General features: G+C 44.0%; 2 protein-coding genes across 2 annotated transcripts; both read right to left on the bottom strand.

The window, feature by feature from the left end:
* Positions 1-881: 881 nt before the first annotated feature.
* Positions 882-3,660, bottom strand: prokr1a (prokineticin receptor 1a). Its single transcript, XM_076092039.1, has 2 exons — positions 3,233-3,660; positions 882-1,581 (listed from the first exon to the last, which is right to left on the bottom strand). Exons 1-2 carry the CDS (start codon positions 3,658-3,660, stop codon positions 882-884), a joined length of 1,128 nt encoding a protein of 375 aa, XP_075948154.1.
* Positions 3,661-6,386: 2,726 nt separating this feature from the next.
* Positions 6,387-10,764, bottom strand: snrpb2 (small nuclear ribonucleoprotein polypeptide B2). Its single transcript, XM_076091701.1, has 7 exons — positions 10,696-10,764; positions 9,294-9,365; positions 8,920-9,092; positions 8,702-8,839; positions 7,264-7,299; positions 6,836-6,924; positions 6,387-6,739 (listed from the first exon to the last, which is right to left on the bottom strand). Exons 2-7 carry the CDS (start codon positions 9,355-9,357, stop codon positions 6,580-6,582), a joined length of 660 nt encoding a protein of 219 aa, XP_075947816.1. The 5' UTR covers positions 9,358-9,365; positions 10,696-10,764; the 3' UTR covers positions 6,387-6,579.
* Positions 10,765-11,467: the final 703 nt, after the last annotated feature.

The following is an 11,467-nucleotide window of genomic DNA, read 5'->3' as shown; positions in this document are numbered from 1 at the left end:
TGTGATTGGCTCAGCTGTTTCAGAGGGATGCGATTGGCCGAGAGCGTTTTCATTAATCACCACACCCTCTGCTTCTGTACTCCACTTCAGTCAGCATCTTTTTGCACTTTGCGCTGCTGCACATGAACAAAAACAGCAGATGTGCTTGTAGCCGCCATTATGACCCCGGCTTCTCAGCGCAAGCCTTTTTGGGGGAATACATTTCTTTTCTTTTTTCAACCTGCTTTCATGATCACACGGGTGTTAAACTGTCTGACCAGGATGAGAACATCTTCACCGAGGAAAAACCAACGTTTGAATCCAGTATTTCTACAAACTGTACCAAGCATCTCAGAAACAGAACTACAAACATGGCCCCATTGTACTTTCTTCTACGTATGAGCTACGGACACCACGCCCAACAGGAAGCTGCAGGGATGGTGTATTTTTTAAGGCCAACCAGGAAGTTAGCATTGCTCTGGTCCCCTCGACGTTTATGATACTTCACACATTTTGTTCAGCAAGAGAATGTTTACAAATGAACACCACTTTTATGATTGTTGAAGCACGAATGCAATCGCCAGAAGTAAGAAGCTAACGTTAGGCTATATAGGAACTACACCACGGTCACATGACGTCTTGTCACCACCACTAAGCTAAAGGAGGACCAGTGTTCTGCGTGATGGCGTTTTGTGGTTTAATTTGGCCTCTTGTCAGCACCCGCGGAAGTGTAAAAATGCTGACTCATTTCTGGGTTTTAGGACTCCTTCCTGCAGCACTCCTGTTCTCTGGTCGGGTAATAAGGGTTGAAAGCTCCCGCTTTTTGTTCGCCTCTTTGACCTGTTTCTGGACGAGCTGCAGCAGATCCAGCCTGCTGTTTGAACGGTCAGATGTTTGGACCTCTACTTTAGCCGAGCCCCCTCGGCGTCCTCCGTCACCCGGAGGGAGCAGGTCCGCGCATCCCCGTCATCCACCGACTTGGCGGCCACGAACGTCACCAGCCTCAGCTGGAACTTTCCCGCCTTCTTCAGGCGCTTGTTGTTGTGTCGGACGCTCATGAAGCAGAGGGTGTTGATGACCCCGTTGCTCATGGCGAGGCACTCGATGATGTAGAAGACCACCAGGGAGTTCTTGTCCCTGGATATGAGCGTGGGGTAGAAGTCCCGCAGCAGGGTGAAGCCGTAGTACGGCGCCCAGCACAGGACGTAGGCCGCCAGCACCAGAACCAGCACCACCACCGTCCTCCGACGCCTCTGGAGCCTCTTCCGGATCTGATCCGTCTTGAAACCCGGGACGTCCTTAAACCACAGCTCCCTGGAGATCTGGATGTAGCAGACAGCCATGACGGTCACCGGGCCCATGAATTCCAGGGCGAAGATGAGGAGGAAGTAGGAGCGGTAGTAAACCTGCTGGTTCACGGGCCAGATCTGAGCACAGAAGGTCTTGTGGGCGCGACCTTCCACGTGTGGGTACGTCATCTCAGAGGCCATGTAGGCGGAGGGGATGGAGATGAAGATGGGGACGATCCAGACCGTCAGGATCACGCAGTACGCCGTCTGGATCTTCATACGAGGCCTCAGAGGGTAGAGGATGGCCATGTACCTGCAGACAGGAAGAGCAAAGGTTTCACAACACAGAGGAGGACACAACACTCACAGACTTAAAACTGGAACCACTTTGAGCATCCCGGCTACACAGATATTATTTCATCTTTCCTCCCTGCTGATGCTGTTTATACATGAGAGGATGTCAGCCATGATAAATGGAACATGGAGTGGGGCTGCTGGTCCTCAAGTGTGAGCGTCCGCCCAGAAGCAGCTTTTACTATAGCAGAATGTAAATCCCCTCTGAGTCCTGAGATCTGTTTGATGTGGAGCGATCATTGATGTTTCTGTTTCTCTGATGGGTGAAGCTCTGTAGTTCGGCCAAACTACGTCTGCCTGCGACATGCTAATGTTAGCAGTGGCTTATAGTTGGCTCACCGACATGTTGATATGTTGAATTAATTAAAGCTGAGGGTTAAAGGATTGATGCTGCATTCACACATGGGTAGAAGAAGTAACGTAGACCAGCACAGCTGATAATGAGGCTTAAAACTCTCCTTTTGGTGTGTGTATGTTGCTGAGAACAGCACCGCAGCAGCTCCTGTAGCAGAGTGTGTTTTCTGTCTCGTTTGTTATCGCAAACCAACCAGAACCCGCGGCCGTTCTCCCACACATGCATCTTGATTATGTGATCTGGACACAGCAGGCGGTCGTGTGCACGCAGGAGAAGAACGCGAAGGAGGTGATGAGAGGAACACACACACACACACGTACACAGAGAGGGAGACGGAGGGGTGCTGTTAATCTACAACATGGAAGAGGATGGAAGGAAAGGAGGGTGGAAGAGAAAGAAAGAAAGACATGATATCCACTCCGTCTGTATTACTGCTGTAAACATGCTTCACGATAAAATCATATTTGAGAGAGAAACGTCTCTTGGATCAGCTGGAAAATGCATCGTCACAAAGCTTTTCTTTTTAGAGATAAAACCTACGATACAAACATACGATGATCTTATAGAATATGATGCAATATCGTAGCTTCAAGCGAGGAGGAGTTGTGCAAAAGAGAGGCATCGTGGTGCCAGCAAATGTCCCAAAAAACGACATCTCTTTACGACGTTAAAGAGCGACAAAGACGGCTTCAGGAAAAAGTGGGTGTGGATGGAGGGGTCGACGAAGCACGAGACAAACGGCTGTTCATTTCCTGTTTCCAAGTCGCCGTTGGTTTCTTTTAACCGTGACGCCTGTCATTCCCCAACCGAACCATCTACACACCTGTTCCCACTTTCCTCATCAGCCTCCCACTACTCACCAGCAGCCATTTGTCTTTGTTCCGGTTTCCTGCTCTAGATTCTGACCTGCAGCCTGTTTATCACCCGTCTACCTTGTGACTCTGAAAGTGTGCAGCTCCCCCATGACCTCACTGCACTGACCCTGCCATAAAAAGTTAAGTTTGTGAAACCAATTGTGGTAAAGATTGACTTAAATGTGTAGGAGAGGTGAATAAACTAGTCTCTCTAGTCTCACACCAAAACCTGATCGCTTGTTCCTCAGCCTGTGATCTAATTCTCCACCAGATCACATTTAAATCGTCCAAAAGTAACATTTGAGATATCTTGCAAAGTGACCAACAACCCTCATGGACGTGCTAAAAACAAATGATTAACGTAGTTAAGCCGTGTGTGACGAAGGTGCAGGTGGACTCACCTGTCCACAGCGATGGCCAGCAGTGCGTTGGTGGACACGTAGAGGGAGACGGTGCGCAGGTAGTTGGTGGAGGCGCAGAGCAGCAGGCCGTGATCCCACGACAGCTGCTTCACCACGTAGTAGTCCAGCAGGAAGGGACAGCACACCGCCGCCACCAGCACGTCCGACACCGCCAGGTTGGCGATCAGCAGGTTGGTCAGGTTGCGGAGCTGCTTGTAGCGGGCGAGGCTGGCGATGAACAGACAGTTCCCCACGCCGCAGACCAACATGATGCCCACCAGGACCACGGCGATGACGATGGTGGCCACGAAGTAGGCCCGGCCCTGCGTGGTGTCCGGGATGTCGTCCGGATGAATCTCATAGTCCAGGCCGTCACTGGACAGGAAGTAGTCCGACAGAGCCGAGCTGCTGTTGGCCGGGTCGTCCATTTCGGATCAGGTCAACATGCTCAGGTTGGCTGATCCCTGGGAAATAACAATAACAGTCTGACCACAATCTCCATGTTGGTTTGGAGTCTGAACATTTAATGACAGCAAGAAAAATACAGGATATTACTCCTATTGTCACATCCTGTACACATTGGCCTATCCCAGCATGCATTGCGTGAAGGTACACTCCCTGGACAGGTCAGTGGATCTCCAGCCTGTCACACACATTACAGCACAGACACTACATTCAGTGTTTGACATACAGACACCTGTTTTGCTGCTCAGTGCGACTTTAACGATGTTGGATCTGATTTTTTGATGATAGTTTTGCTGATGCCGTTGCTACGTGACAGAGTTCATGTAGTCTACTTGTTAGATTTGTCCGCAGCTCGAGGAATGTTACGTCTGAAAAACTCTTAGAGCCCCGACACCAAACTCTGTCTGTGCCGGCTGCATGGGAGCGGGTTTGTTCTCATCACTGATCGTTGTTTCCACATCAGAGGACAGCAGGAGTCGTCAGTGGTGGAGGAAGTATTTTACTTCAGTGAAAGTACTAATACCTCACTATATAAATACTCTGTTACAAGTAAAAGTTCTGCTTTGAAAATGTTACTTGAGTATAATTGACTTAAAAGTATAGAATTGTCCCCTGTGACTGTTATACTATTATATATTAAATCATTGGATTATTAGTCGTGCATTCATGTAAAAGCAGGATTTTACTGTAGTTGGTTGAGGTGGAGCTCATTTTGAACTATTGATTGATGATTATTTTCATTATAGATTCATTTTTCCATTAATTGATTGGTTTGTAAAAAAATTTGAAAATAGGAAAAAAAGTCACAATTACCCAGCTAGCCCAAAGTGACAACTTCACATTATGTGTTTAGTCCAAACCTCAACATTATTACAATACATTAACATTATTAAAGGAGACATATCCTGCTCATTTTGAGATTCATACTTTACTTTATACATATTTTAGGTTTCTACTAGAACATGTTTACATGCTTTAATGTTCAAATAACACTATTTATATTCTATTTATCGTTTAGCGGTGACTGTAGAGAGCTGAAGTCCATCTCTTCCAATCTGACCTTTTTTCGGAAAAAGCTTTGTTCGTTAGTCAACGTTGAGACACATGATGATTTGATCCTGATTGAATTGTGCCATGAATTACACGTGTTTGTCAATTTAAAACGTATTTTTTTACACATCAAGAAAATTGCATTCTGTCATAAAACTGTTAAAGTATAAGACCACATGGACCACACGTTGGGAACAGAGAGTGAGACGCTATACTTCGATTAATGAGAAATAATGAGAGAATAAGAAGAAACACAAGAGAGCGGTGAAGATATCTGCAGCAGAGCAACTATAGCTGAACACGTTAATGTAAAACACAAGACCAAAGATCTCTGCAGGACGCACGTGTTGAACTGCAGAATTAAGGATATTTGACGTGTGTGGCTGTTTATGATTAAATAAATCGCGTATTTAAGACGTGAGGTGACACGTCGTCTGAACGCGGAGGTTGCATGTAAATAAAGGACATCATATATTTTGTGGTACAGACCTGAAGCTGCTTCTCCGCGCGCTCTGATCCACTGAATGACAGGAAAGACCGCGAGGCGCGTTCACGACGTCTGGCGACCCAGCACGCACGGACACACGCCCGCGCGCACTTTATTCCTTTTGAAAATAATGTTTAAATGTTTTTTTTTTGCAAACAAACCATATGACTTAGATAATTATTACTTAGATAGTTAAGATGCTCAGTTGGTTGAAACTTATTTATTATTATTGTGGGTTCTTAAAGCATTTTCACCCTGTGTCACATCTCTGGAAATATCTTAATTAAATTGAGACAGAATAAGAAGAAACAGGTCAGTTTGTGATGGTGAATGTAAACCAGCTCTCCCATCACTGGGAGGACACCCACCAGTAAATAACCCTCTTCTTCTTCGTCCCACAAACATCTGCCGTTGTGCCGATGTCCCGATCAATAAATCTCCTCTGGTCGTATACCAGAGCTGAGAACACGTCCCCGTCTCCCGACACGGTGAAATGTGCTCCACACCAACAGCAACATGAATAAAACGGTTGAAATGACACCGATCAGTGACGGCTGGAGGAAGAAATGTGAGTGAAGACACAGTGTTCTGTACGTACGTGTTGTACATCTATGACTAGATGTTCTCTACTTTTAGGAATGATTATAGTCACTCGTAACATGGAGGAAGTTTATGACACAAGATTTTTTTTAGTTGACACTAGCAAATTAAAACAGATGCTCCATAATATGGAGTTAAAATCCCTGAATTTTATGCCTCACATTTCCCTTAACTGGCCAGATTAGAGGACAACCATGTAAAATAAAGTCTGGTAATAATCCAGAGTTCTTCTTCTAAACAGTGAATGTATCTCTCTCTCTCTCTCTCACACACACACACACACACACACACACACACACACACACACACACACACACACACACACACACACACACACACACACACACACACACACACACACACACACACACACACACACACACACACACACACACACACACACACACACACACACACACACACACACACACACACACAAAATGCAACTTTCTTGACGTGTGTAATGATCTTTTAAATTGATAAAAGTAAAAATTAAACTGATCCCGTTTGTCCCTAAAGCTCCAGCAGGAAAACTCACATCTGTGGCAACAATTATGTAAAAGACTTTTATTTTACAAAACAAAATATTGGCCGGGGATTATTCGCTCGACCTCATGAACGACGGCAGAGGATTCAAAAATAAAAATAAAAGCATTTACAAAAAATCAAAAGCATCTAGGAACACGAGGGAAATCCAGGACCGGTCCTCCCACTCAGAGTGTCTTTGTGTCTCCGGACGATCACGCTACTTCTTGGCGTACGTGATCTTCATGGCGCAGGTCGCTGTGATTCTGAAGCCCTGCAGGGCGTCTTTAGCCACGCCCGCCTGCGTGTCGCTCTCGAACTCCACGAAAGAGATGTCGTGTTTCCCCGGGACGAGCCGCACCTCTTTGAAACCAGGAAACCTGCAGAGGATCGTTAAAAATAAACCCAGTCAAAACACGGTCAACGCATGTTTTTTGAAAAGAACGTAAAAGCCAAAGTCTTGACGGTGGACTCACTGGTTGAACAGCATGGAGAGCATCATCTCATTGGTCTCTTCGGGCAGGTTGTTGAGGAACAGGATGTAGTTTGGTGGGTTGTCCGGCACCTGAGGAGACAGCAGAGACTCATCACGTTCAGCTTTACACACAGGGACCCGTCTCACAAAAGCTTTTTATAATCACTGCTTTTACGCAAATGATTGTTGTCTGCAAACCGCAGAATCCTACAAGGCTCCAAGTATTGAAGTGTCGATGAGTGAAAGGTAAAATAATGTGAAAAACATGCATATATTAAAGGCACAGTGTGAAGGATTTGGTGGCATCTAGTGGTGAGGTTTCACATTACATCTAACTGAATGCCCCTCACGTGTCGGAGAACTACGGTGGCCTTGAGGTAGCGTAAAAAGGTGAAAGGCTCTCTCTAGAGTCCGTGTGTGGTTTCTTACCTGTACTGCATTGGAGTGCACAGGCGCTCCTGATCCCTGCAAGCAAAAAACACAACAGTGAAAAACATTTCCAAAAACATTTTTGAACAAAGTTTACTAAGAAGAGGTTTAGTGCAGACGGCAACCGCCGGGTCTGAAAACTGAAGCCAATTGCATTCTCTCTACTGACCAGCAGGGGGCGACTCCTCTGGTTGTATAGAAGTCTATGAGAAAATGACTACTTCTCTCTTGATTTATTACCTCAGTAAACATTGATCTAATTATGAATTCTAATATTTCATTGCCATCGACTGCTTCTCTGTTGGGAGTTTGACAATAAATACACTTAATACTGGACCCTGATTGGCTCCAAAACCAGTTGTGATGTCACTAAACTCCGGCAGGTGCGTCCAGTTAAACGGAGACTCGAGGTGAGCTCAGAGAAAACAAACTGAGGAAAGACGCATTTTGAGTGGAGGGGGCTTTTAAAAAGTGAAACATTAGGTCCTGGGTTTCAAAATAAAAGTATTCACAGTATGAGAAGCAGTGAAGTCATTTTATATCGTGAGGAACTGTTGACAGCCTCCGTTCTTCTCATCAGAAAGTTATTATAGAGCCGCATTGCTCCACAGCTCTGCCTCCATCACCAAACACTTTCCTGTTGGAGGTGTGTGTGTGTGTGTGTCTCTTTCCTCTGCTTCTACTTACCGACATATTTACAATCACACGCCGATAAAAATGACAAATAAACTGATTTTTGGGAATATTTCCTGCAGCTATTGCTTGTTTTCGCCCGTTTTCTTTTAAATTACAGCCGTCAGTCTTCCTGTTAAATGACAGTAATGTGTGAAGTTCAGTCATCAGTCCTCAGCGGAGGAGGAAACGGTGTCGTCTTGTGGGTGGAGGGCTGGTTAAGATGTATCTGTGAGACAGTGTTGGTGTACTGTAGTAGTAGATTTTAAAGTCTTTACTGCCTGGGAATTCACCGCGTTGCTCTTTCCCCACAAAATACTGTGATTAAACGCCGTAAATACGTTTTATTTTGATTATAAACTTGAGTTCATCATTTTCAGATGTATCAAATGTAATATGGTTGAAGTATCTTTCACTTCAGCAAAAGCAGCAATATCACAGTGTACAAATAATTAGAAATTACAAGTAACACTCAACATTATAAACATATAAAGGCCGTTACACACAATAATCGGTTTTATTTGAGTTCCCTGCAACTGATACATTTTTCCAGTTGTCATTTTCCCGTTACCCGAGTTATGATCGGATAACGAACATCTCGTCGTATTCAACACCGCTATGAGGAGAAAACTGCCTGTTTCACAAAGTTTAATGGTGGAGTGACATGAACAGAAACGAATGTGTGTTCAGGACATTGAACCAGATGTTGTCATCGCCTGGCGAGACAGAGAACGATGACTTGACTGATGTTCAAACACAAACTCACCGCTGCTGGTTTCTTTAGTAAGCTGACCGCCAGCGGCTCCTGAGCTTTCTTCTTCTTGTCCTTCTTCTTCTCCTTGTCGCCGTACGTGCCTTTCACCTTTGCGATGACCTCGGAGTCCGTCTTGGCGTACTGTATCCTCTGGGGAACAACAGAACACGGGTCAGTTAAAGCCCCAAAAACTGCCCACGGAGGTGCGAGGACGGCGTCGTCATTCCTACCATGGGCTTGTTGTAGAAGGGGAAGCCCTGAAGTTGCCTCAGTGCGTTGGTGGACGCGGCGAGCTCTTTGAAGACGACGAAGGCCTGTCCCCTCATCTTCATGGTCTTCATGGCCACGATGTCGATTATCTGGCCGAACTGCGAGAAGAGCGCGTAGAGCGAACGCTTCATCTCTGCAGGAGGAAGACGAGACGCAGCTCAACACAAAGAAAACAAACGGGCCATGTTGCTCTTTGAATATAGTGACGACGTTACAAAAACACAGAACAGCAGAATGTCGTCACACAACAAGAGCAGGTCTGACATTTAGCTTCATCTTCTTTTATCAAATAATCTTGACTGCTTATTGAGAGAGCGATGAAATGCTCACGTACCTTCTTTCTTGACTCGATCATTGATATTGTTGATGTAGATGGTGTGGTTTGGTCGGATGTCCATGTTTGTGTCTGTGGAAAACAACAAGAGAGCAACAAGAGAGCATGTCAACGTCTTCATTTGCTGAAACACATTTTCAAGCTGAAAAGTTTGGAATCACGTTATATTATTTATATTTTTCTTCAATAACGGCTTCTTATAAAACTGTACAATCCAAACACCAAACGTATTATTTACATTTTAAATAGTTTCGGCGCCAAAAGAAGAAGAATTTAATGATTAAAAAGTCTATTTAGTCGATGTCCACACCGTGTTGCATGACAGCAGAGAATACTGTTGGAACTTGGATTTTAAATTAGTTTTCTAGTCCAGAAACACGTCAGTGACCCTCGATCATTATTGAACCACAAACGGTGTAACTGGGCTCTAAATATAGAGTTAGTCCGCTTCTCTTTGGGCCCTCTGCAGTCTACTCAGTGTTAGACTGAAGAGGTTTAAACTGTGTTAGTTCACAGTGTGATCAGCTGATATTCTAATAGTGCTAACCCTACACTAACCTTCTATTATGAAGTTTAAAGGAGAGCTTTACTAAAGCAACACAGCTGTTAATTCAAGCTTGTTATTGGCTGAATTATTGTCACTGAAACAAGAAGCCGTTCTTATTTAAATCTGCACATATGTTGATGCTAAAAAGCTTCCAGTTTATTTGACCAATGTGTGATTTCTTCTGTTCGTATTCAACTGTTGCTCAGAGGATCTTTGTCTCTTTCAGCGTTTTGTTCTTCATGTGCAAAAATAAACCCTTCATACAAAATATGTATTTTTAAAGAGGAATAAAAAAATATACAGTTGTCCTCTCAGACATCAGACTTTAACAAATCAAACTGCTAATGAGATACTAAACATGTCCAGAGAGACTGACAAAACCTGATGTTAGATACAAGCACAAGATAGATAGATAGATGGATAGTTACTTTATTAATCCTGCAAGAGGACATTTTTTCGCTACAGCAGCTATTATGGTACAGGTAAATAAAATAACAGAGTAAAAAATATTAAATATCAAATGCAAATACACAATATATACAATGAAAACAATATGTTAGCTGGTCATATCCCTCATAACTAATGCCATCATTTCCCATCGGACGTGTTTTTTACGTTTTAGTTAGGCTAAAGGCTCAGTCTAGGCTAATATTAGCATACGTTAGCTTAACGCAGGCTACGTTCATTCACAATGATAGCCTAGCGGCGGTAAGCTAGCTAACTACGCGTTGTGTTTTTAACACAATGATCTCTAATATGAACATAATCCATAGGCATTCATCACTTGACCTGGGGAATCGGTAACACTACAGACAGATCACATGAAGACAAAACTGTATTAAATATTAAACTCACCTCTCTCCCTCCACACTGCTCATATAAAACAGGAAACACACTGGTGGCGCCGGTAACACTCGCCGCTGCTTTAACGAGCTTTCACCTCTACCGCCACCAGCAGGCCAGGAGGACAACTACAAGCTACAACTTTAACCTACAATTCACATGGTTGAAAAGTGTGTTATCTCCGGCCACAAAGGCTTTATTGGGTCCAGAGAGGGTTACTCTATATGTTTTTTTAGGTTGTAAAGAGTCATCGTTACGAATATTTGTACGAAGGGTTTGTTTTGGACGTGGAGAACAATACTAGACTGACAATTGAAAGGGAAGAAAGAGATCCTTTCTGAGCAACAGTTGAATAAGAAGATAATAAATATCACTAGTCAAAGAAAGTGGAAGCTTAGCAGTAAACTGCGTGCAGATTTAAATTGGAACAGCTTCCTGTTTCTGTGAGCACAATAATGCATATGCTAGAATTAACAGGTGTTGTAGTGAAGCTCTTCTTCAAAATTCACAATATGGGTGAATTTAGGTTAGTTTAGGGTTAGCACTGTTGTAATTGGGTCAGGAAATATCAGCTGATCACACTATAGAGTGACAAATCACAGTTTAAACCTCTTCAGTCTAACACTGAGTAGACTGCAGAGGGCCCAAACAGAAGCAAACTAACTCAATATTTAGAGCCCAGTTACACCGATGTGGTTCAATAATGATCGAGGGTCACTTGACAACAGAAACACCACTTCAAATCTTGAGTTTCTTAGAAATAAGTCATCAGCATGAAAAAAAG

This window comes from Anarhichas minor, unplaced genomic scaffold, assembly GCF_050575085.1.
Source record: "Anarhichas minor isolate MPS153535 unplaced genomic scaffold, ASM5057508v1 ptg000014l, whole genome shotgun sequence".
NCBI classification, from domain to species: Eukaryota; Metazoa; Chordata; class Actinopteri; order Perciformes; family Anarhichadidae; genus Anarhichas; species Anarhichas minor.
Note: the sequence above shows the minus strand (reverse complement) of the source record. Positions and strands in the feature narration are given on the sequence as shown.

Coding starts and splice junctions, on each gene's coding strand:
- prokr1a (XM_076092039.1), bottom strand. CDS start 3,660: ATGGACGACCCGGCCAACAGCAGCTCGGCTCTGTCGGACTACTTCCTG. Junction 1,582..3,232: donor CTGGCCATCGCTGTGGACAG/GTGAGTCCACCT, acceptor TCCTGTCTGCAG/GTACATGGCCATCCTCTACC.
- snrpb2 (XM_076091701.1), bottom strand. CDS start 9,357: ATGGACATCCGACCAAACCACACCATCTACATCAACAATATCAATGAT. Junction 9,093..9,293: donor TGATCGAGTCAAGAAAGAAG/GTACGTGAGCAT, acceptor TTCCTCCTGCAG/AGATGAAGCGTTCGCTCTAC. Junction 8,840..8,919: donor CCTTCTACAACAAGCCCATG/GTAGGAATGACG, acceptor GTTGTTCCCCAG/AGGATACAGTACGCCAAGAC.